At 36.5% G+C, this 26,695-nt stretch overlaps 1 non-coding gene and 1 gene segment (V, D, J or C); both read right to left on the bottom strand.

Moving 5' to 3' along the window:
* Positions 1-16,003: 16,003 nt before the first annotated feature.
* On the bottom strand, positions 16,004-16,108 carry LOC120102583 (U6 spliceosomal RNA). Its single transcript, XR_005504219.1, has one exon. It is a non-coding gene; the product is annotated as a U6 spliceosomal RNA (small nuclear RNA).
* A 4,784-nt stretch (positions 16,109-20,892) lies between these two features.
* LOC102550806 (immunoglobulin kappa chain variable 12-41-like) lies at positions 20,893-21,502 on the bottom strand. The segment is given in 2 exon segments: positions 20,893-21,215; positions 21,346-21,502. Coding segments are annotated over 2 exon segments (387 nt in total).
* Positions 21,503-26,695: the final 5,193 nt, after the last annotated feature.

The following is a 26,695-nucleotide window of genomic DNA, read 5'->3' as shown; positions in this document are numbered from 1 at the left end:
GGAGACATGAGTGCTCCCACTCACATAATGGAGTTGTTGCTGCTCTGACAGAGAGCCACACTGAGAACAGATTATTCTTTGAATCTAAAGTCCATTTTTTACTGAAAGAAAGGCTTCCTGATCACATGATTCTCAGCTGTGAGGTCAACTCTCATATGTGTGGAAGGGATGAGGGTTTCCTCCATTACCTGTTTGTTCATTTCTGTCCTTATTAGGAAGGCAAATGTCTCAACTGCTTTTCCATTGCTGTGACAGCAATGTATGTATGTATAGACAAGGTAATTCATAAAAGAATGTATTTAATTTTTGAATGTTTGTTTTAAGAGAAATAACCCATTTTCTACATGGTATTAAATGGGGCAACAGGCAGGGAGTCGTGATTTTGGAGAATAACGATGTGGCTATACACCTAAATCTTCACCATATCAGCATAATTTCAGAGCCATTACTAAGAACAGAAGTTTATATACCTGATTTTATTGGTATCAGCATCAGTTGGAATGCATATAGAAAAAGAAAAGAAAAGCCACCTAAAGGAAGTAAGTGTTTTAACATAAGTAATTAGAGCATGAGTAGCATATACAGCCACCAAACTTAATAAGATGGATGAAGCAAAGAAGTGCAGGCTGACAGGAACTGGATGTAGATCTCTCCTGAGAGACACATCCAAAATATGGCAAATACATATGCGAATGCCAGTAGCAAACCACTGACAACTGGACTCCGTTTGAAAGAAAAGGAGAAAGGAGTGAGAGAGCTTGAAGGGACTTGAGACTTCATATAAACCACAATGCCAACCAACCAGAGCTTCCAGGGACTAAGCCACTACCTAAAGACTATACATGGACTGACACTGGGTTCCAACTGCATAGTTAGCAATTAATAGCCTAGCAAGAGCACCAGTGGAAGGGGAAGCCCCTGGTCTTGCCAAGGCTGTACCCCTAGTGAATGGATTCTTGGGTGGAGGGGGGTATTGGGGGGAGGATGGGGAGGGGAACACCCTTATACAAGAGGAGGGGAGGGGTTAGGGGAATGTTGGCCTGGAAACCCAGAAAGTGAATAACAATCAAAATGTAAATAAGAATTACCCCAGTTAATAAAGATGGGGAAAAAAAGCTTAAACAAAGGTCCTATGGTTAATGTATTCAGAATCTTAAGAAGACTCATCAAGATACAAAAAACACATTCCTCAGCTGTATTCATACTGAGTCTTCTTCCCTCCTAGCACAATGTGAAATACCTGCCAAATTCTTAGATGGTGGTACCAAGGACCAAGGACTATTTCTTTCTATCTCCCTATCTCCGTCTCTTCCCCACCCCCATTATGTGTGTGTGTGTGTGTGTGTGTGTGTGTGTGTGTGTGTGTAAAGTTATTTTTTTCTTGGGAACTATGAGAAGTATGCCCTGTTTTAATGCTCTATTTGGAAGAAAATATTAGGATATGAAAGTTACTCTGATCCTCATGCAAAAGCATCACAATGACCTTTGAATTTAATCTAAGGGAAGAGTCTCAGCAGCCAGAGACAACATAGAAGCATTTGCAGTAGAGTGGGCTCTCACTTCTTCCCTGGGTGGTTTATGTCATGGCCTGAATCACTGTGGGAGGAGCAACTAGAAGCGTGTAGACAGTAATAGATTCCAATATCTTCAACCTGTAGTCTGATGATCTTAAGAGAATACTGTGTGCCAGATCTACTGCAGCTGAACCTTGATGGGACCCCATCTGCCAAGCTGGTTGCACCATAGATCAGGAGCTGAGGAGATTTCCCCAGTTTCTGCAGATACCATATTAACCAATTACCAATGTCGTGGCTTGCCTGGCATGTGATGGTGACAGGGAGGCAGGAGACTGTGTCATCTGGATGTCACATTTACCACCTGAGATTGAAAATTGAAAAACAATTCCCATACAATTTATCTTGGTAAAAGACAACATTTATGGAGACCATCCACTGAGCACTTACCACACTGATCTGTATAAATTTTCAGTTTATTCAGTCTTCCTTACCTGTAAGCCAGAGTAGCAGCAACCCAAGGAGTTGAGTGAGCACATTCATGTTTCTGTGTAACATGTGTGAAGCTGACTCCAGCACGAGGTGAGACCTGACTATAAAGAAGTCAACTGAGCAGTGGGCTGGCCTCTGAGCACATGCAAATCAGGAAACTGTAGGAATGGCCATGGCACTGGTCAGGTCAGTGACTCATTAGAGGCCTGTGGTCCTCTTATGCTTTAGATCAGAGAGGCAGTACGGGTTTATTTGGGTTTATTTGTAGAGAATGTGCTCCTCTTTTGTAACAGCAGAAGCAGCAGCAACAACAACAACAACGAATCACCAGGCTATGAGATGCTTATTGTTTTGATTTTTGTCATATTCGTTATCGGATTTTCTGTTTTATTTCTCTTATAGCAGGGCCTGGAACCTACAGTAAATTTTAAACACTATATAAATGGTTATAGGGCAAATTCATATTTACCTGCGAAGGTTATTGAAGTGGTATAGATTAAACTTTTTTTCTGCTTGTGAGATTGAATTTTAATAATAAATTTTGTCTCTTTTATTTCTTCCCTCTATAATCCCACAAATATCCCCTCTTCCTCTACTTGTAATTCATCACCTCCTTTTCCATTAACTGTTATTGCATAGTTGAATGTACTTAGACACACTCATACATACATACACACACACACACACACACACATACATATATATATATATATATATATATATATATATATATATATATATATATATATGGTTGATCATTATCATACAGACAATAAATTGGTTATGCTCTCCCCCGGAGAGGAAGACCTCTCCACCTCCTAGCTTTATCCAGTTGTTTATACTTCTTTTTGTAGAACTGAGACCATATGGGGTTTATCCCATCCAGTATGGCAAATTCAGTGGTGTCCTACTTTTTTCAGCTCACATTTGGGCAGTTATTTAGGTGAGATTGCAGGTATATCTTCTGATATTCGTAGGAGATTCAATCCCAGAGTAAACTCTCTAATCTTTTGGTTCTTACAGTGTTTCAACTCCACTGTTCCAAATTTTTCCCAAGCCTTGTGTATGGAAAAGATTGTAGATGTATCCACATGATTGATCTACACAATTCCCCATAGAACTCAGCAAGAATCATTTTGATAACAATGATTCCCAAAAGACTAATACAATTTTACTGGAACACATTGTTTGTGGAAAAGTTCAGGAGCTTTCATAACATTAATTTTTTCAGGTAAACAATCTTATTTTACTCTACTTTTGACAGAGAAGCTACGAAGCACTTCTGACATCAAGACCAGAGAAATAAATGGGTTTCTCTCCTTTCATCTATGCCTATGAGCTCTTTACCTAGATTAGGCTGGAATTATATATAAGCCCAGTATTTCTGTGAGGCTTCACATTATTGTATCTGAGTTATTGCATATTAATACAATTAATTGTCTTTAAAGAATATTAGTTTTCTATCAGTAATATCATCCATGTCTTTGAATGTACAATTGTTCTTCTTGCATAGGCTATGGGCATCATGCCTTCTCCAGAAACTAAGAATAGATGAATCTTAATTTAATTTCAGAACAAAGGGATTGAATCTATTGGTGAGAGAAGCATGTATAGAAGTGAAGATAGAAGCTAAACACAGGGAGATACCATAATGGGTACCAAGTAGATCCTAATTGGGAGTAAAGCTATGGTGGATTTAGTGTGAGTTTCCATGATCCATTGATTGGAAAGAGTTTGCATGTATATGTAATCATTCTGTAGAATGTAAAAATCATCCAGGGTGATGATATCCATGAGGGGCCTGAATATGATATTGGGGACAAATTAAGAAGAAGTGTTAGAATATATTTTAAAAATAATTAACCTGAAAACTGATGAAAAGTGTGACTAAAGTATGTTTTATAGTGCTTGCTAAAGCAGTACATCCAAGAATCTGCAGTAGAGACAAATTATGACCCATACCCTGATACCCATTATTATGCATCTATTCACACATGTATATTTTCATTAAGCAATTACATCACACTCTCAAATATATGGAATCCATCAAATTCGTAACTTTATTTCACTGTTGGTAGTAAATAATTTGAAAACGTAGAGGGAAATAGATCATTTCAATAGATTAATACCATTAGCAATAATCAAAGAAAAAAACAGTAAAAATGGAAAAAAAAAAGACTGCTCAATAGCCTTGCCTCTCTTTTCACATCCTTTAATGATCTGTTGAGGTCAGAGTGGAAGTCAAACTCCATGTCTGTAGTTCAGGGGATTCTTTTCCTGCCATATTTGCTAATGTGATTTCATCACATGTTTTTTATAATTTTAACTTTGAAAATTACTGGATGTCAACAAGCAACCTCTCTCCAGGTTATAATGATAAACAATCCAGCTGCCTCAGCAACACTGTAGTGGATTATGATGGATGAATGGAAAATGATAGAGGAGTTACACTTACCCTTCTGCCAAGGAAGGTAATTATTCAGGGCCATTGTCCTAGGACAGGTGTTTTTACATCTATAACACAAAGAATTGCTAGGATCTCTAGTCTCCCATGACAAATGTAGTGATGAAAAGTGCCCAGACCATTCTCACAGAAGTAGGTAAAGACAAGGAGAAAATTCTAGATGACAAGTGAACAAGAAACTAACTAGAAACTTCTCTTGCTCCTAGTGTTACAGTGATTGATACTATATACCAGCCCACAGTCTGGTGATCTTTATTGGATAGACCTGTATTATGTCTTCCCCCTGCTGGAGAGATTGCAAAAATGAAGACAAAGTTAAGTCTTTGTTCTTGATGGGCCCAGGAAAAAGTTGAACAATCATTAATAGTAATTGTAATCTTCTCAGGAAAAATAATCAACTGAATCTGAACCTGTTTCTTCCTGTGAATATACAACAAAACCAGTAAGAAGAACAATGTGTAAGCTATCAAACATAAATACATGGAGAACACACACACACACACACACACACACACACATATCTATATATATCCAGCCTAATTTTTACTACTAAGGAAGAAGAAAATATTATACTAGGATTTAGCTTAATTGATAGACTTTTTCCTAATATTAAATAATATTTAAGAGCATTGTGTGAACAGGGCCTGGTGATAACTCCTGTAGTCCCAGTTCTTGAAAGTAGGAAGCAGTAATTCTAGAACTGCAATGTCATCCTCTACTAAAAGTTTAAGGTCATACAGTTTTGCATGAACCCTGGATTTGATCAGAGAAAAGTAATTTTTGAAGTCAATTAAGAAACAAAAATGATAATATTTTAAAAATGATTCAAAAGTTCACCTATTAGAACACTTATTGCTTATTCCTTATGGAAACTTTCAATCTGCATTTGAGTTAGTTCAAATAAAACCATGTAGACTCGAATAAGTATTAGCCACGAATAAAATTAATACACCTAACTCTTATAAAACTTCATTATTTTATAATAAATTTTAGGTTATTTCAAATACCTAAGTTATTGTGGAACTTCGTGAGTTTTCATCATTAACACTTAAAACTATGTCTAATACGTTGGTATCAATATTTCCTAACTGGTTTAAAGACATAGGGTTGCTTTTTTCCTGAAAATTTATGGGCCTAACATAACTCTGACTGTTCTCAAACTTGTAGTAGATGATGATTTTGAATTTCTGCCACCACTCCCAAGAGCTGGGACTACAAGCTTGCCAAAAATTCCTAATTTCTGCAATGCTTGTGGGTGTAATCCAGGTTTTTGTTTTGTTTTGTTTTTTGGTCATAGGAGGAAAGAAGTCCGTAATTGTGGACTGATGTCTATATGCAGGTGAGGGCAGACAAAAGATAAGCCAAGGCCTGTGATTGGGCAGTGAAAAAGTAAGTTTGGCATAGAGTTTTGGAGAGAGGAAAGAGAGGAGGAGGAGGAGAGGGTGAGGAGAACCAAGGTGGTGGCAGAGACGAGTGACCTGGACCTATGTGGCCACAAAGTATCACAGGTAGTTATGAATAATATATAAGGGGTGGATTTTTATAGGACAATTTTTCTTATATAGGTGAGTAGTTTATAGCAATATTAATTGACTCTAATTTTATTCTCTGGATTACTTTTGGAGTAATAGTATACTGATATAAATCTGATAAATAAATTATAAGCTTCTAGAGTTTTGATTTCACATGGATATTGGGAAGTGTGGCAATAACCCCAGGGGGCAGATGCTGGGACTGTGAACAGAGTTTACAGCACAGAGTTGCAAGAGGTTAGCTGCCACAGGGCCCAGAGAGTAACTGGTGCCAATGTGGAGCTAGACATAGAGGAGGAGAGACTGTTGGATACAGAGTAGCAGGAGGTAGTGTGACATGGTGCATGTGCTCCACATCTATATATTTTCTCCATCTTTATTAAATTGAGTATTTCTTATTTACATTTCAATTGTTATTACCTTTCCTGATTTCCAGGCAACTATACCCCTAACCCCTCCCCTCACCTTCTATATTATATTATTTACTACTACAGGTGTTGAAACAAAGTTTTAGGCAAGAATCTATTAAAAATTTAAGATTACATGGACTCAATCACAGGAACCTAGAAACAAAGGAACACAGGGAGAACCTCTGTTCCCAGACACTAGGTCCCCTGATGTGAAAAGAAACATGCTGCTGTGAGTTAGGGAGTAGAGAGTGTGGCTGAATTCAAAGACTGCCTTTTTGCTTTTAGAATAGAGTTTTATAAAGAGTTTGTCCAAATCACATGGGAAATTTCACTCACAATTCCGACCTAAGATAAAAAAAATTAGAAATCTGTAGCACCACGCAGAGTGCATAATAGATGTACATTATATAAGTTGCTAGTGAAGTGAGTAGAGGTCTGAGCATCCAGGTGGAGAGCTTAACAGATGGTATAAAGATATAATGCTCCAATAATTCATACATATTCTCTCTAATGTGGGCTCCACAGGAAATTTGGATTAAAATCATGATTTGACAAGCTGCCTACTTCTTACTAACAGGTATTTATAGAAGTGTCATTTTAAATTTATTAATATAAATGGTTTTTATAGTTAGAAGAAAATAATACAGATTTTGCTTGAGTTATGTGGGAAATTCACAATTCACAGCTATTACAGAGAAAAATGCAATGGCTCTAAGCAGAGAGCATAATAGATAAAAAAAAAACCTGCCTACTTCCTATGGGCAGGTATTAGCAGAATTTTACTTTAAAGATGGTATATTAGGGTCTACAAAAATTTCATATTCTCTAATGTGGGTTCAATGGGAATTTTGGGTTTATTTCCTGCCATGATAGATTGGAAAAGAGTAAAAATAAGATCATATAATATTTTAGTTTATACTTCATTTGCTTTCATATTGTTTCAATTTTCAAAATAGGTGTGACTTTGAGTTTTGTGAAAATATTTTTCTGGGAGAGAATACAAGATACAATCTTTTCTGGTTGCCAACTGAAGGATATGCTGACTTGGGGAAAGGTTTTATCTTTGCGATTTTAGAAAATGTGCCCTGGATGAAATCCTTAGCACCACAAGAAAAACTACTTTGTTAAATGTCATTTAACCACAGTAACTAAATATAAACTTAGTTTTTGAAATACAAAAGAAAAAGAAAAAGAAAGATGATTTGGATCTGTATATCTCCCTGAGACATATGAATTATATTTGATAGAGGGATACCCCTGGAATAACTAGATTCAAAGGAATAAAACAACAAAAAAGAATTTAATCCCAACGAGTCTGTACACTACAGAGACAGATACAATCCATACAGATATCTTGATGATACTAAAATTTTGTCTTGAGATTTATACATTACAGAATGTACAGCTTTGTTAATCTCATCATCAGACATGCTGAACTGACCTGCTTGAGCTCCAGATCTTAAAGACTTTTGGCCAGATCCAGTCAGGAGAAACACAGAGACAACAGTGATCATTGGTGTGGACTTCTTAAGGCCTTACCAGGTTCCTCCTTTTTCCTACCCCCACCCCCAATATATCTAAATGTTCATACGCAGCCTGAAGAAGATGTGAACAATTGTTGACCCAGTGTCCTCGACCTGTGGGTATGGGGATGGTTGTTCTGATTTTGTTATTCTGGGGAATTTAGGAATGGTCATATTTTAGCAGAGATAACTAATCTAGGAATGACTGTTTAGTCATAATGTCGTTTTATAGAAATCCTTTTATTCATTACTAAATCAAATTATAATCTCTTAATTTGAAACAGAATTTATTTAATATAAATTTAATTATTTCATTGATATTAGTTTCTTATTGATAAAAAATTGTGATTGATATTGTACTCTCATATAGACATTATGCCTATACAAATCATTTAAATATATAAGACTTACACCCAGTCCTATAACTGCTATTATAAACTGCTTCTAAATGATTAAGCAATATGAGTTAAGGGCCAGATACTAAATTCATGGCTCTGAGTTTACTACTCTTAGGGTATTTTCAAGATAATTTTTAGATAGCTAAGAGTAGTTAATGGATAACAATCTAGATTACTTTACATGAAGAGATGGTTTTCAGAAATGTCAGAAATTCACAAAATGTGACATTTAATGTTGTTTATTCTTTTGTTGTTGAGACATATCTGCTCCTAGAAGCAGATCCCCTATTTGGATTTAAAAAAAAATGAGTGTCTCTACCCACAGGTGAGGTAATACATTGTGGCTAGGTAGCCAGTGGGCAGAAATTGCCTATTTCATCTGCAGACAAGTTACTGTCCAAGAAATGACACACTACACAGAAGAGTTGACTGATAATCTCTGCCAAGCCAGAATAATCAGTCCTTCAAAATTCTGTTACAAAGCTCTGTCAGATCATTCTGGGCCAGAAGGACAAAGCATAATGTTTGTACATGTTTCTAACATGGGAATATACAGGTTGGCAGTTGTCTCTTCAACTTGTCTCAGTTTGGTAAGCTGAATTAGGCTTCCTTTATTTTCAGATAGTATTGTTCATTCTTAGATTTCTGATGGGGTTGATGACTAATTACCCAGGTGTTTCAACATTGAGATTACATACTTAATTAGATAATTTCACATAATATACAAGATAGCCAAGATATAACACATGGATTTGAAGCCTTTCTTCAGGAGAGTTAGGTTAGGATAGATAGGTAGATTATCGAGTATTCCATTGAATTGACAAAAATGATGACTTGGGTGTTAGGTATATTTTATCCTTTATAAATCATAGAATGGTAATAGTTGTGCTCAGCTTACACATGAGAGAAAAGATCTTTTTTTAAATTATGCAGATAGGGTAAAATGTGTATTGGTGTCTACATGCAGGTGAAGGCAGGCACAAGATACAGCAATGGCTGTGATTGGGTGGTGAAAAAGTAAGGTGGGCACACAATTTTGGAGAAAGGAGACAGGAGGGGAAGAAGAGAAAAACCAAAGTGGAGGCAAAGAAGGACGACCTAGATCTGTGTGGCCTTAAAGTGCCACAGTAGTTATGAATATTTCATAAGGGATGGATTTTATAGGACAATTTGTCTTATCTACATGGGCAGTTTATAACAATATTAATTGGCTTTAGTTTATTGTGTGGACATTTTGTGGAGTGAGAATTTATTGAAATAATCTGGTTGATTAAATTACAAGCTTATGGAGATTTGATTTTAATGGGTTACTGAGAGTTGTGACAAGAACCACAGGGGGCAGATGCTGAGAATATGAGCAGACTCCAGAGCAAAGGATGCATGAGATAGGCAGTCTCTGAATGGAACTGCAATGGCATCGAGGGGTGGGAACTTGAGGGATGGTGAGATCCCTGAAGAGCCCAGAAAGTAGCTAGCAGCAACATGGTATGGAAATGGGGAACTTAGTGAGTCGGGTGGTGACATTTCACTGTTTGAGATGAAAATACCCAGTAGACGTCAAGAGACCCTATGGCTCAATCAACAGCGTGGGATGGTGTTTTGCTTTATATTTATATTATTTACTACTACATATAAGTAAGATACATCCAGAACAGTGTGTTTTTACTTCCTAGTAGTAAGAATTGGACTGCTCATGTGTTTGTTTCTTCACATATTTACCTGTGATAGGCTATATAGAATGTTCCTTAGCTGCTGATCATTTTCAAGAAGAAAGCGTCTCAACTGTAGCCCATCAGTTTTTTTTGTTTTTTTTTGTTTGTTTGTTTTTGTTTTTCTTTGTGCAAAGCAAAATTTGCCCTTAATCATTGTCTGCTTTTTTCTGGAGTTTCTTTTGAACAAATAGCCAACTCTACCTTAATTTTAATAATCTTTCCAGCAGGGGGAGGCAATGACACTTGTCTATCACTTGATTTTACTGTCAATCACTGTAACAATAAGGATTGGAGAAAAGAGAAAATTTTAGTTTCTGATGCCCTTGGCATTCAATTCGTCTATTCCTTTTAGGATCAGTGGGACACTGGTTTACTTTCCTATACAGCCATTGTTCTCCAGGTCAGAGAAAATACAGCTGCGGGATTGCATAACCATACTGAAATCCAAAATCTCCATCCTGATCTGAGGACATCAGTATAGGCAGTGAAAAGATCTCCAAAGTGTGACATTTCATTTGATATTGAGAAGTCTCTTTTGCCCATTATTTTTATCCTGAATATTGCTAATGGTATGAACTTATGAAAATGAACTATTGAGACACTAGACCGTATCATCACTATATTTGGGACTGTAGATATGGCTATGAAACAAATTGAGTGTGAATTTCATATCTACTGTGCTTCTTGTCTCCTTTGTAGAAAAGACCCTTGTGCTGTTTTCAGACTAAAGGAATAACACTTTAGTGTGTTGTTACACTTTATCCATTAGGAGTGAATACACATAACACACCACAATCATAGATCACTGTACTATAATTAAACAAACATTGTTAGCGACAGTGTGTTTTTCTGTTTCTTTCTTTCTTTTAGGCTTCATTTTCTTTTTATTTTATTTTTAATTGATTATTTTATTTATTGTCATTTCAAATGTTATCCCCCTCTGCATTTTCACCTCCAACCCCACTCATAACCTGGTGCCTTCCTCTTGCCTTTATGAGGGTGCTTCTCTACCTGCCTACACACTCCTGTCTCAAGGCCTGAGCATTACACTACCCTGGGTCATCAAACCTCCACAGGACAAAGGGGATCCTATCCCATTGATGCCAGATAAAATCACCCTCTGCTACACATGCCATGGGTCCCTCGATATGTACTCTTTCATTAGTGGTTTTGAACCTGGGAGCTTTGGGTGGTATGGTTGGTTGATACTGTTGTTCTTCCTAAGTGGTTGAAAACACCTTCAGCTTATTCAGTCCTTCGCTTAAGTTATCCACTTGGGTCCCCATACTCACTCCAATATTTGGCTGTGTGCATTCATGTCTTGTTCATGCTCAGGCTCTGCCCTCTCAGGGCACAGCTATACCAGGCTCCTGTCAGCAAGTACTTCTTGGCATCAGCAATAGTGTCTTGGTTTGATGTCTGAAGATGGGATGGATTCCTAGGAAGAGAATCCCTAGATGACCTTTCATACGTTTCTGCTCAACTATTTATCCCTGCACTTCCAAGAGTATTTTCTTCCCCTTCGCAGTAGGACTGTAGCATCCACACATTGGTGTGGTCTTCTCTCCTTTTCCATTTCATATGTTCTGTGACAAACGATATTCCAACCTCATTTTTGGCTATTATTCACTTATCAGTGAGTACATACCATGTGTGTTCCTTTGTGATTGAGTTACCTCACTCAAGAGAAATTTTCTACTTTCATCAATCACCTAAGAATTTCATTAAGACATTGTTTTTAATAGCTGAGTAGTACTCCTTTGTGTAAATATACCACATTTTCTGTATCTATTTTTGTGACCAGGAACACCTGGCTTGTTTCCAGCTTCTGGCTATTATAAGTAAGGGTGCTATAAATATGGTAGATCATGGCTCCTTATTATATGTTGGAGCATCTTTTGAGTATATGCCCAGGTGTGATGTAGCTGTGCCCACAGTTAAAATTATTTTCAATTTACTAAGGAAACACTAAACTGATTCCCAGAGTGGTTGTACCAGTGGTAGTCCCACCAGCAAAGGAGGAATATTCCTCTTTGTCCACATCCTCACCAGCATATGTTGTCACCAGAGTTTTTTATCTTAGCTATTCTGACTAATGTAAGGTGGAACTTCAGGGTCCTTTCAATTTACGTTTCCCTGATGATTAAGGTTGTTGAACATTTCCTTAATTGCTCCTCAGTCATTTGAGATTCCTCTGTTGTAAAATCTCTGTTTAGATCTGTACCCCATTTTTAACGTGGTTATTTTGTTGTCTGGAGTCTAAGTTCTTTGTATTCATTGGGTATTTACCCTCTATCAGATGTAGGATTGATAAAGATCTTTTCCTAATATGTTTGTTGCCATTTTGTCCTACTGACAGTGTCCTTAACCTTACAAAAGCTTTTCAATTTTATGAGGTTCCATTTGTTGTTTCTTGATATTAGAGCATAAACCACTGTTGTTGTTGGTTGTTTTTTTTTTTTTTTTCAGAAAATTTTCCACTGTGCCAGTATGTTCTGATTCAGTCCCACTTTCTCTCCTACTAGACTCATAATGTCTGGTTTTATGTAGAGGTCCTTAACTCACTTGAGATGGAGCATTGTACAAGGAGATAAGAATGAGTAAATTGCATTCTTGTATATGCTAACTGCCCGTTGAACCAGCATCATTAGCTAATGAAATGCCGTTGTTTTTCCAGATTGTTTTGGATCTTTTGTCAAAAATCAAGTGAAGAAAGTTGTGTGGGTTCATTTCTGGGTCTTTAGTTATATTCTAATGATCTATCTGCCTGTCTACTTACAAATACCATCCTGTTTTTATCACTATTGCTCTGTAGTATATCTTGAGGTCAGGGATGCTGATTCCCCCAGCAGTTCTTTGCATTGTTGAGAATTGTTTTTGCTATCCTGGGTTCTTGGTATTCCAGATAAATTTGAGAAATGCTCTTTCTTTCTCTGTGAAGAATTGTGTTTGAATTTTGATAGGAATTGCATTGAATCTGTAGATTGCTTTTGGTAAGATAGCCATTTTTATTATATAAATCTTGCCAACCCATAATAATGGGAGTTGCTTCCATGTTCTCAAATCTTGTTCAATTTCTTTCATCAGAGACTTGAAGTTCTTGCCATAGAAATATCTCACTTGCTTGGTTAGTGTCACACCAAGATATTTCACATTATTTGTGACTATTGTAAAGGGCATAGTTTCCATAATTTTTTCTCAGTCAGTTTATCCTTTGAGTAGTGAAAGGCTTCCTTTTGTTTGAGTTAATTTTGTATCCAACCACTTTGCTGAAGTGTTTATCAGAAATAGGAGTTCTCTAGGGGATGTTTTTGTTTCTCTTATATATACTACCATATTATCAGCAAATAGGAATATCTTGACTTCCTTCTTTATTATTTGTATCCCTTTGATCATTTGTTGCCTAATCGCTCTTGCTCTAACTTCAAGTACTATATTGAATAGATGGAGGAGAGTGGACAGTCTTGTCTTGTCCCTGATTTTAGTGAGACTGATTCAAGATTGCCCCATTTAGTTTGATGTTAGCTATTTTCTTGCTGTATATTGTTTTCATTGTAATTAGTTAAGGACCTTGAATTTCTATTCCCTTCAACACTTTTGGCATGAAATGGTGCTCTATATTGTCAAAAGGTTTTTCAGCATCTATTGAGATGATCGTGTGTTTTTTTTTTCCTTTGAGTTTGTTTACATGGTGAAATCTGTTGATAGATTTCTGTATATTGATACATCCATGCATCCCTGTATGAACCCTACTTGGTCTTGATGGATGATCATTTTAATGTGTTCTTGGATTCAGTTTATAAGAATATTATTGGGTATTTTGGCATCAATATTCATGAGGGAAATTGATCTATAGATCTCTTTGTTAGATCTATGTTTTGTTTAGGTATCACTGGAACTGTGGCTTCACAAAGCATTTAGGGTAGTTTTTCTTGTGTTTCTATTTTATGAAATGTTTTAAGAAGTATTGGTTTAGAGAATTCTGCACTAAAAGCATCTTGTTTCAAGGATTTTTGTTTGGGAGTCTTTTAATGACTGCTTCTGTTTGTTTAGGTGTTATGGGACTGTTTAGATGGTTTAACTGATCCTGATTTAATTTTGGAACCTGGTATCGGTCTAGAAAATTATCCAGTTCATCTAGATTTTACAGTTTTGTTTTCTATAGGCTTTTGCAATAGGATCTTACAGTTTTTTTGTTTTTTGTTTTTTTTTTTCTTTTTCTTTTTTCTTTTTTGGTGTTTTTTTTTATTTCTTCAGTTTCTGTTAGGTCTCCATTTCCATTTCTGATTTTGTCAGTTTTGATACTGTCTTTGTGTACTCTTGTTAGAATGGCTAAGGTTTTATCTATCTTGCTGATTTTCTCAAAGAACCAGCTTTTGGTTTTGTAGACTTTTGTTTAGCTCTCTTTGTTCCTACTTGATTGATTTGAGCCCTGAGTTTGATTATTTTCTGTTATCTAGTCTTCTTGGATATGTTTCTTTTTTGTTTTAATGTTCTCACATGTGCTATTAAGCTGCTAGTATATGCTTTCTGCAATTATTTTTATGAAAGCACTCTCAGCTATGCATGTTCCTCTTAACACTGCTTTCATTGGACACCATAAATTTATGTAGTTTGTGCCTTCATATTTACTAAATTCTAAAAAGTCTCTAATTTATTTCCTCATCTCTTCCCTGACTGAGTTATCATTGAGTAGACAATTTTTCAACTTCTTGTGTATGTGGACTTTCTGTTGTTTTCAGTGTTGTTGCAGACCAGTCTTAGTCCATGGTGATATGATAAGCTACATGAGATAATTTAAATCTTCTTGTATTGGTTGAGGCTTTGTTGTGTGTCTAATTAATATGGATAATTTTGTAGAAAGTATCCTGAGATGCTGAGAAATATTTATATTCTTTTTTATTTTTTTCAGTGAAATGTGCTATAGATATCTGTTAAGTTCATTAGGTTCATAACATTTGTCAATTTTACTGCCTCTTTGTTTACTTTCTGTTTCCATGATGAGAGTGAGGTGTTAAAGTCTCCTACAATTAGTATAAGTTTCAATGTGTGCTTTGAGATTCAGTAATATTTCTTTTATAAATGAGGGTGCCCTGCATTTGAGGCATAGCTGTTCAGAATTAGGAGTTCATCTTTGTGGATTATTTCTTTGATGAGTATATAGTGTACTTCTCCATCTTTTTTGATAATGTTCTGTTGAAAGTCTATTTTTATTAGATAGTAGAATTGCTACCCAGGCTTATTTCTTGGGTGCATTTGACTGGGAAATTTTTGCCTTTGACTTTGGGGCAGTATCTGTCTTTATCACTGAGATATGTTTTCAGTATCCAACAAAAAGCTGGGTCCTCTTTATATATCCAGCCTGTTAGTCTATGTCTTTTTTTGTGAATTGAGTCCATTGATGTTGAGAGATTTTAAGAACCAAAGATTGTTGCTAATTTTGTTGTTAGAGGTGGAATAATGATTATGTGTTTCTCATCTTTTGGGTTTGTTGTAAGATTAGTTTCTTGTATTTGTTCTCTGTAGTTTTCCTTCTTGTTTTAGAGTTTTCTTTCTATTTTCCTCTGTAGGACGGGATTGGTAGAAAGATATTGTGTAAGTTTGGTTTTGTCATGGAATATCTTGTTTTCTCCCTCTATGGGAATTGAGAGTTTTGCTGGGTATAGTAGCCTGGGCTCACAATTTTGTTCTCTTGGTGTCTGTATGACATCTGCCCAAGATCTTCTTGCTTTTAGAGACTCTGTTGAGAAGTCTGATGTAATTCTGATAGGTCTGGCCTTATATATTACTTGACCTTTCTCCCTTACTGCTTTCAATACTTTTTCTTTGTTATGTGCATTTGGTGTTTTAATTATTGTGTGATAGGAAGAATTTATTTTCTGGTCCCATCTGTTTGGTGTTCTGTGGTTTTCTTTTATGTTTATGGGCATCTCTTTATTTAGGTTAGGAAAGTAGTCTAAAAATATGGAATGCTTCATGAATCTGTGTGTCATCCTTGAGCAGGAGGCATGGTAATTCTCTATGTTTTTCCAATTTTAGTATATGTGCTGCCAAACTGAGCACCAGTGTGATTTTCTTTTGAGAAATCTCATTATTTCACACATTTCTATAGAGAATACTCTATGGATGCAAGGAAGTTTTAACAAGCAGTCCAAAAATTAGATTATAGATGGAATGTAATATTATTAGATTTAAGACAATGGAATATACTGGAAGATGAGACTCCACCATAGTATAAGGCGACTGATTTAGTGTGTCCAGAGACTGACACAGGGAACTAAGCAACAGAATCCAAGTCTACTTGGCATCATCAGAGCTAGGTTCTCCTACCAAAGCAAATATTGTGTATCCAAACACACCAGAAAAGCAAGATTTGGATTTAAAATCACATTTCATAATGATGATGGAGGACTTTAAGAAAGACATAAATAATATCCTTAGAAAAATATGGGACAACCCAAGTAAACCATTAGAAGCCCTTAAAGAGCAAACACAAAAATACCATAAAGAATTACAGGAAAACACAACCAAACAGGTGAAGGAATTGAACAAATCCATCCAAAATTTAAAAATGGATATATAAACTATAGTGAAAGAACAAAGGGAAACAAACTTGGAGACAGAAAACCTAAGGAAGGGATCAGGAGTAGATGCAAGCATCAACAGGAGAGTACAAGAGATGTAGAAGAGAGAATAGTAGAGGTAGAAAACAATGACATAACCATCAAAGATAATGTGAAATGCAAAATGGTCGTAGCCCAAAACATCCCGGAAATCCAGGACAAAATGAGAAGGTCAAACCTAAGAATAATATGTATGGAAGAGAGTGAAGACTCCTAATTAAAGACCCGGTACTCATCTTCAACAAAATTATTGAAGAAAACTTCACTAACCTAAAGAAAGAGATGCCCATAAACATACAAGAAGCCTACAAAACTACAAATAGATTGACAAAGAAAAGAAATTCCTCCTGTCACATAAAAGTCAAAACACCAAATGCACAAAACAGAAAAAAGAATATCAAAAGCAGTAAGGGAAAAAGTTCTAGCAACATATAAAAGCAGACCTATAAGAACTAGAGCAGACCTCTCACCAGAGACTATGAACGTTAAAAGATCCTGGGCAGATGTCATACAAACCCTAAGAGAACACAAATGCAAGTCCAAGCTATTATACCAGCAAAACTCTCAATTAATATAGATGGAGAAATCAAGATATTCAATCTCAAAATCAAATTTACACAATATCTTTCTAGAAATCCAGCCCTACAAATGATAATAGATGGTAATGTCCAACTCAAGGAGGGAAATTACACCCAAGCAATAGCAAGAGAATAAGCTCCTTGCAACAAAACCAAAATAAGAGAGACACACACACATAATTCCACCTCTAACAGGGAAATAACAGGAAGCAACAATCACTATTCATTAATACCTCCTAAAATCGAGGGACTCAATTCCCCAATAAAAATACATAGACTGACAAACTGGACATAAAGAGGACCCAGCACTTTGTTGCATACAAGAAACACACTTTAGTACAAAGACAGACACTGTCTTATAGTAAAAGTCTGAAAAACAACTTTCCAAATAAATGGTCCAAAGAAATAACCTGGAGTAGCCATTCTAATATCGAGTAAAATTGACTTTCAACCAAACTTCATCAACTTCATATTTATCAAAGAAAAAATCCACCAAGATGAAGTCTCAATCCTATTTATCTATGCAGGAAATGCAAGGCAACTACATTCATAAAAGAAACCTTACTAGAGCTCAAAGCACACATTGCACCTCACAAGATAATAGTAGAAGATTTCATCACTCCACTCCCATCAATGGACAGATCATGGAAACAGAAATTAAACAGAGACATAGGAAAACTAAGAGAAGTTATGAACCAAATGGATTTAACAAATATTTATAGAACATTTCATTCAAAAACAAAGGATATACCTTCTTCTTCTTAGCACCTCACACTACTTTCCCCTATATTGACCATAAAATTGGCCAAAAAAAAAACAGGCCTAAATAGATATAAGAAGGTTGAAATAATTTTGTGCATCCTATCAGATCACCACAAACTAAGCTGGCCTTCAATAACAACAATAACAACAGAAAGCCAACATGTACATTGAAGTCCAACAAAATTTTACTCAATAATAACTTGGTCAAGGAAGAAATAAAGAAATTAAGGATTTTATAGAATTTAATGGAAATGAATGAACAACATACCCAAACTTATGTGAAAAAAATGAAAGCAGAGCTAAGAGGAAAACTCATAGCTCTGAGTGCCTCCAGAAAGGACCAGGAGAGAGCGTACATTAGCATCTTGAAAGCTCTGAAACAAAAAGAAGGAAATATACGCAATGGGAATAGAAGGCAGGAAATAATCAAACTCAAGGCTGAAATCAACCAAGTAGAAACAAAGCTAACTATACAAAGAATCAACAAAACCAGGAGCTGGTTCTTTAAGAAAATCAACAAGAATGATAAACCATTAAGCAGATTAACCAGAGGGCCCAGAATGTGTAACCAAATTAAGAAAATCGGAAGTGAAAAGGGAGACATATCAACAGAATCTGAGCCAATTCCAAAAAAAGAAAAAAAATCATTGAACCTACTACAAAAGCCTATATTCAAAAAAACTTAAAACTCAGGAGAAAATGGACAATTCCCTCACAAATACCGGGTATCTAAGCTAAATCAGGATCAGATGAAACATCTAAACAGCCCTATATCTCCTAAAGAAATACAAGCAGTTATTAAAAATCTCACAAGAACACTAACAACAACCCCAGCAAAAGAACCAAGGAACAGATGGGTTTAGTGCTGAATTCTATCAGATACACATAGCGATACTGTTGAAACTATTCCGCAAAATAGAAACAAAATAGAATACTACCTAATTTCTTCTATGAAGCCAGAATTAACTTATACATGAATCACAGAAAGATACAACAAAGAAAGAGAACTTCAGACCAATATCCCTATGAACATCGACACAAAAATACTCAATAAAATTCTTGCAAACTGAGTCCAAGAAAACATCAAATAATGATCCATCATGATCAAGTAGGCTTTATCCCAGGGATGCAGGAATGGTTCAATATATAGAAATCTTTAAATGTAATCCACTATATGAAGAAATTCCAGGAAAAATAAACACATTATCATTTCATTAGACACTGAGAAAACATTTGACAAAATTCATAGAATTTTGTCACAGAACTCACACAACTCACAGAAGTTGCACACAGACATGAGTGCTCCCACTCAGATAATGGAGTTGCTGCTGCTCTGTCAGTCAGCCACACTGAGAACAGATTATTCTTTGAATCTAAAGTCCATTTTTTTAATGAAAGAAAGGCTTCCTGATCACATGATTCTCAGCTGTGGGGTCAACTCTCATATGCATGGAAGGGATGAGGGTTTCCTCCATTACCTGTTTGTTCATTTCTGTCCTTATTAGGAAGGCAAATGTCTCAACTGCTTTTCCATTGCTGTGACAGCAATGTATGTATGTATAGACAAGGTAATTCATAAAAGAATGTATTTAATTTTTGAATGTTTGTTTTAAGAGAAATAACCCATTTTCTACATGGTATTAAATGGGGCAGCAGGCAGGGAGTCATGGTTTTGGAGAACAAGGATGTGGCTATACACCTAAATCTTCACCATATCAGCATAATTTCAGAGCCATTACAAAGAACAGAAGTTTATATTCCTGATTTTATTGGTATCAGCATCAGTTGGAATGTCTATAGAAAAAGAAAATAAAAGCCACCTAAATGAAGTAAGTGTTTTGAAATAAGGAACTAGAACATGAATAACATAAACAGCCACCAAACTAAATAAGATGGATGAAGCAAAGTACAGGCTGACAGGAACTGGATGTAGATCTCTCCTGAGAGACACAGCCAGAATATGGCAAATACATATGCGAATGCCAGTAGCAAAGCACTGAACTGAGAACAGGAATCCCTTTGAAAGAAAAGGAGAAAGGACTGAAAGAGATTGAACGGACTTGAGACTCCATATAAACAAAAATGCCAACCAACCAGAGCTTCCAGGGACTAAGCCACTATCCAAAGACCATACATGTACTGTTGCTGGTTTCCAACTGCATAGGTAGCAATGAATAGTCTAGTAAGGCAACCAGTGGAAGGGGAAGGCCTTGGTCCTGCCAAGGCTGTACCCCCAGTGAACGGACTCTTGGCTGGAGGGCAGTAATGGGGGGAGGATGATGAGGGGAACACCCATATAAAAGAGGAAGGGGAGGAGTTAGGGGGATGTTGGCCTAGAAACCAGGAAAGGGAATAACAATTGAAATGTAAATAAGATATACCCAAGTTAATAAAAATGAAAATAAAAAATATATAAACAAAGGTCCCATGGTTACTGTATTCTGGGTCTTAATGAGACTCATCAAGATACAAAGAACACATTCATCATCTGTATTCATACTGAGCCTTCTTCCCTCCTAGCCCAATGTCAAGTACCTGCCAAATTCTTAGATGGTGGTACCAAGGACCAAGGACTCTTTCTCTCTCTTTCCCTATTTCCCTCTCCCTGCCCCCCATCTACGTGTGTGTGTGTGTGTGTGTGTGTGTGTGTGTGTGTGTGTGTGTGTGTGTAAAGTTATTTATTTTCTTGGGAACTATGAGAAGCATTCCCTGTTTTAATGTTCCTTTTTGGAAAAAATTAGAATATGAAAGCTAGTCTGATCCTCATGCAAAAGTCTCATATTGACCTTTGAATTTAGCCTAAGCAAAACAGTCTCAGCAGCCAGAGACACCAGTACAAGCATTTGCAGTAGAGTGGGCTCTCACTTCTGCTTCCCTGGGTGGTTTATGTCATGGCCTGAATCACTGTGGGAGGAGCACTATAACCCTGTAGACAGTAATAGATTCCAGGATCTTCAACCTGTAGTCTGCTGATCTTGAGAGAATACTGTGTGCCAGATCTACTGCCGCTGAACCTTGATGGGACCCCATCTGCCAAGCTGGTTGCACCATAGATCAGGAGCTGAGGAGATTTCCCTGGTTTCTGCTGATACCATGCTAACCAATTACCAATGTCCTGGCTTGCCTGGCATGTGATCGTGACAATTTCTTCCAGAGATGCAGACAGGGAGGCAGGAGACTGTGTCATCTGGATGTCACATTTACCACCTGAGATTGAAAATTGAAAAACAATTCCCATACAATTTATCTTGGTAAAAGACAACATTTATGGACACCATGCATGGAGCACTTACCACACTGATCTGTATAAATTTTCAGTTTATTCAGTCTTCCTTACCTGTAAGCCAGAGTATCAGCAACCCAAGGAGTTGAGTGGGCACATTCATGTTTCTGTGTAACATGTGTGAAGCTGACTCCAGCACAGGGTGAGACCTGACTATAAAGAAGTCAACTGAACAGTGGGCTGGGCTCTGGGCACATGCAAATCAGCAAACGGTAGGAATGGCCCTGGAACTGGTCAGCTCAATGACTCGTTAGAGGCCTGTTGTCCTCTTATGTTTTAGATCAGAGAGGCAGTACAGGTTTATATGGGTTTATTTGTAGAGAATGTGCTCCTCTTTGGATAGCAGGGGCAAAAGCAGCAGCAGCAACAACAACGAATCACCAGTCTATGAGATGCACATTGTTTTCATTTTTGTCATATTCATTATAAGATTTTCTATTTTATTTCTCTCAAAGCAGGGCCTGGAACCTACAGTACAGTTTAAACCGTATATAAATGGTTATAGGGCAAATTCATATTTACCTGTGAAGGTTATTGAGGTGGTGTAGCTTCATCTTTTTTTTCTGCTTATATGTGAGATTGAATTTTAATAATAAATTTTGTCTCTTTTATTTCTTCCCTCTAAAATCTCCCAAATATCCCTTCTTCCTCTACTTGTAATTCATCACCTTCTTTCCATTGTTATACATAATTGAATGTACTTATACACAGTCACACACACACACACAAAAACACACAAACACACACACATATTCTTATCTATAAACTATTGAGTTAGTACAATATAACAGACACACACACACACACACACACACACACACACACACACATATATATCACGGTTGATCATTATTGGACAGTCAATCAATTGGATCAATTGGTTGTGCTCTGCCCTGGAGTGGAAGACCTCTCCTGCTCCTAGCTTTATCCAGTTGTGTATACTTCGTTGTGTAGAACTTAGACTGTATGGGGTTAATCCCATCCAGTTTGACCAGTTCAGTGGTGTCCTCCCTTTTTCAGCTCGCTTTTCGGCAGTTATTTAGGTGAGATTGCAGGTATATCTTCTGATATTCATAGGAGATTCAATCTCAGAGCAAACTAGCCAATCTTTTGGTTCTTACAGTGTTTCAACTCTACTCTTCCAAATCATTCCCAAGCCTTGTGTATGGAAAAGGTTGTCGATGTTTCCACATGATTGATCTACACAACTTCCCATGGAACTCAGCAAGAATCATTTTGATAACAATGATTCCCAGAAGAATAATAGAAAAATACTAGAAAACATGGTTCATGCAGAAGGGCAGGAGCTTTCAGAACATTAATTTTTTTTTCAGGAAAACAGTCTTATTTTACTCTATTTTTGACAGAGAAGCTACCCAAGCACTACTGACATCAAGAGCAAAGAAATTCATGGGTATCTCTCCTCCTATCTATGCCTATGAGCTCTTTACCTAGATTAGGCTGGAATTATATCTAAGCCCAATATTTCTGTGAGGTTTCACATTATTGTACCTGAATTATTGCATATTGATACAATTTATTGTCTTTTAAGAATATTAGTTTTCAATTCTTGATCTTATATCATCCATGTCTTGAATGTACAGTTGTTGTACTTGCATATGCTATGGGCATCATGCCTTCTCCAGAAACTAAGAATAGATGAGTCTTAATTTAATTTCAGAACAAAGGAATTGAATCTCTTTGGTGAGAGAAGCATGTACAGAAGTGAAGATAGAAGCTAAACACAGGGAGATACAATAATGGGTACCAACGATCCTAATTGGGAGTAAAGCTATGGTGGATTTCGTGTGAGTTTCGATGATCAAATGAATGCAAAGAGTTTACATGTATATGTAATGATTTGTAGCATGTAAAAATCTTCCCTGGTGATGATATCCATGAGGGGCCAGAAAATGATATTGGGGACAAAATTAGCATCAAGGTGAAGTGTTGGAATATATTTTAAAAATAATTGGGGTTGGGGGTTTAGCTCAGCGGTAGAGCACTTGCCTAGCAAGCGCAAGGCCCTGGGTTCGATCCCCAGCTCCGAAAAAAAAGAAAAAAGAAAAAAAATAATTAACCTGAAATTGATGAAAAGTGTGACTAAAGTAAGTTTTATAGTGCTTGCTAAAAAGGGTACATCCAAGAGTCTTCAGTAGAGACAAATTATGACCCATACCCTGATTCTACCCATTATCACGCATCTATTCACATATGTATATTTTCATTAAGCAATTACATCACACTCTCAAATATAGGGAATCCATCAAAATGGTAACTTATTTCACTGTTGGTAGTAAATAATTTGAAAAAGTAGAGGGAAAGGGATCATTTTACTAGATTAATGCCATTAGCAATAATCATGACAAAAAAACCACCAAATATGGAAAAAATGGATTTCTCAATAGCCTTGCCTCTTTTCACATCCTTTAATGATCTGTTGAGGTCAGAGTGGAAGTCAACTCCATGTCTGTGGTTCAGGGTAAACTTTTTCTGCCATATTTGCTGATGTGATTTCATCCCATGGCCTTTATATTTTTAGCATTGAAAATTAGTAGATATCAACAAGCAACTTCTCTCCAGGTTATAATGATAAACAACCCTGCTGCTTCAGCAACACTGTAGTGGATTATGATAGATGTATGGTAAATGAAAGATGTGTTACACTTACCCTTCTGAAAAGGAAGGTAATTAGTCAGGGCCATTGTCCTAAGACAGGTATTTTCACATATACAACACAAAGAATTGCTAGGATCTCTAGTCTCCCATGACTAAATGTAGGGATGAAATGTGCCCAGACCATTCTCACAGAAGTAGGTAAAGACAAGAAGAAAATGCTGGATGACAAGTGAACAAGAACCTAACTAGAAACTTCTCTTGCTCCTAGTGTAACTGTAATTGAAACTAGATACCAGCCCACAGTCTGGTGATCTTTATTGGATAGACCTGTATTATATCCTCCCCCTGCTGGACAGATTGCAAAAATGAAGACAAATTTGAGTCTTTGTTCTTGTTTGGCCCAGGAAAAATCTGAAAAATCACTAATAGTAATTGTAATCTGCTCAGGAAAAATAATTAACTGAATCTACACCTGTTTCTTCCTTTGAATATACAACAAAACCATTAAAAAGAATAATGTGTAGGCTATCAAACATAAATACATGCAGAACACACACACACACACATACACACATTTATATAAATGCAGTCTAATGTTTGCTACTAAGGAAGAAGAAAATATAATACTAGGATTTAGCTTAATTGATAGACTTTTTTTCCTAGTACTAATATTTAAGAGCATTGTGTGAACAGGGCCTGGTGATGACTCCTGTATTCCCAGTTCCTGAAAGAAGGAAGCAGTAATTCTAGAACTTCAATGTCATCCTCTACTAAACATTTAAGGTCATACAATTCTACATGAACCCTGGATTTGACCAGAAAAATGTAATACTTGAAGTCAAATAAGAATCAAAGATGATAATATATTAAAAATAGATTCAAAAGTTCATCTATTAGAGCACTTATTGCTTATTCCTTATGAAAACTTTCAATCTGCATTTGAGTTAGTTCAAATAAAACCATGTAGACTCGAATAAGTATTAGCCACGAATAAAATTAATACACCTAACTCATAAAACTTCATTATTTTATAATAAATTTTAGGTTATTTCAAATATCTCAGTTATTGTGGAACTTCGTGAGTTTTCATCATTAACACTTAAAACTACGTCTAATATGTTGGAATCAATATTTCCTAAGTGGTTTAAACACATAGGGTTCCTTTTTCTTTCAAATTCCTGGGTCTCACATAGCTCTGTCTGTTCTCAAACTTGTAGTATATGATGATTTTGAATTTCTGCCACCACTCTCAAGAGCTGGGACTACAAGCTTGCCGAAATTACCTAAGTCCTGCAATGCTTGTGGATGTAATCCAGGTTTTTGTTTTGTTTTGTTTTTTGTTCATAGGAGGAAAGAAGTCCGTAATTGTGGACTGATGTCTATATGCAGGTGAGGGCAGGCAAAAGATAAGCCAAGGCCTGTGATTGGGCAGTGATTTGGCATAGAGTTTTGGAGAGAGGAAAGAGAGGAGGAGGATGAGAGGGTGAGGAGAACCAAGGTGGTGGCAAAGAAGAATGACCTGGACCTGTGTGGCCTCAAAGTATCACAGGTAGTTATAAAAAAATATAAAAGGGATGGATTTTTATAGGACAATTTGACTTATATAGGTGGGTAGTTTATAGCAATATTAATTGACTCTAATTTTATTTTCTGGATGACATTTGGAGTAAGAATTTGCTGATATAAATCTGATTAATAAATTACAAGCTTCTAGAGTATTTATTTCACATGAATATTGGGAATTGTGTCAATAACCACAGGGGGCAGATGCTGGGACTGTGAACAGAGTTTATAGCACAGAGTTGCAAGAGGTTAGCTGCCACAGGGCCCAGAGAATAACTGGTGTCAATGTGGAGCTAGCCATATAGGAGGAGAGACTGCTGGAGACAGAGTAGCAGGAGGTAGTGTTCCATGGTGCATGTGCTCCACATCTATATTTTTTTCTCCATCTTTATTAAATTGGGTATTTCTTATTTACATTTCAATTGTTATTACCTTTACTTGTTTCCAGGCAAACATAACCCTAACCCCTCGCCTCACCTTCTATATTATATTTTTTACTAATGCAGGTGTTGAGCCAACGTTTTAGGCAAGAATCTACTAAAAAATTAAGATTACATGGACTCAATCACAGGAACCTAGAAACAAAGGAACACAGGGAGAATCTCTGCTCTCAGACACTAGGTCCCCTGATGTGAAAAGATACAAGCTGCTCTGTGTTAGGGAGTAGAGAGTGTGGCTGAATTCTAAGGCTGCAATTTTTGCTTTTAGAATAGAGTTTTATAAAGAGTTTGAATAAATCACATGGGAAATTTCACTCACAATTCTGACCTAAGATAAAAAGAATAGAAGTCTGTAGCACCAGGCAGAGTGCATAACAGATGTATATTATATAAGTTGCTAGTAAATGAGTGGAGGTCTGAGCATCCAGGTGGAGAGCTTAACAGATGGTATAAAGATATAATGCTCCAATAAGTCATACACATTCTCTCTAATGTGGGCTCCACAGGAAATTTGAGTTAAAATCATGATTTGACAAGCTGCCTACTACTTTTTTTTATTTATTTACTTTTATTTATTTATTTATTATTTTTTTTAACTTGATTATTTCTTATTTACATTTCGGGTGTTATTCCCTTTCCCGGTTTACGGACCAACATCCCCCTAGTCCCTCCCCCTACCCTTCTTTATGGGTGTTCCCCTCCCCATCCTCCCCCGATTGCCGCCCTCCCCCCAACAATCACGTTCAGTCTTAGTAGGACCCAGGGCTTCCCCTTACACTGGT

The sequence above is a fragment of the Rattus norvegicus genome, chromosome 4 (assembly GCF_036323735.1).
Source record: "Rattus norvegicus strain BN/NHsdMcwi chromosome 4, GRCr8, whole genome shotgun sequence".
Classification (NCBI taxonomy): domain Eukaryota; kingdom Metazoa; phylum Chordata; class Mammalia; order Rodentia; family Muridae; genus Rattus; species Rattus norvegicus.
Note: the sequence above shows the minus strand (reverse complement) of the source record. Positions and strands in the feature narration are given on the sequence as shown.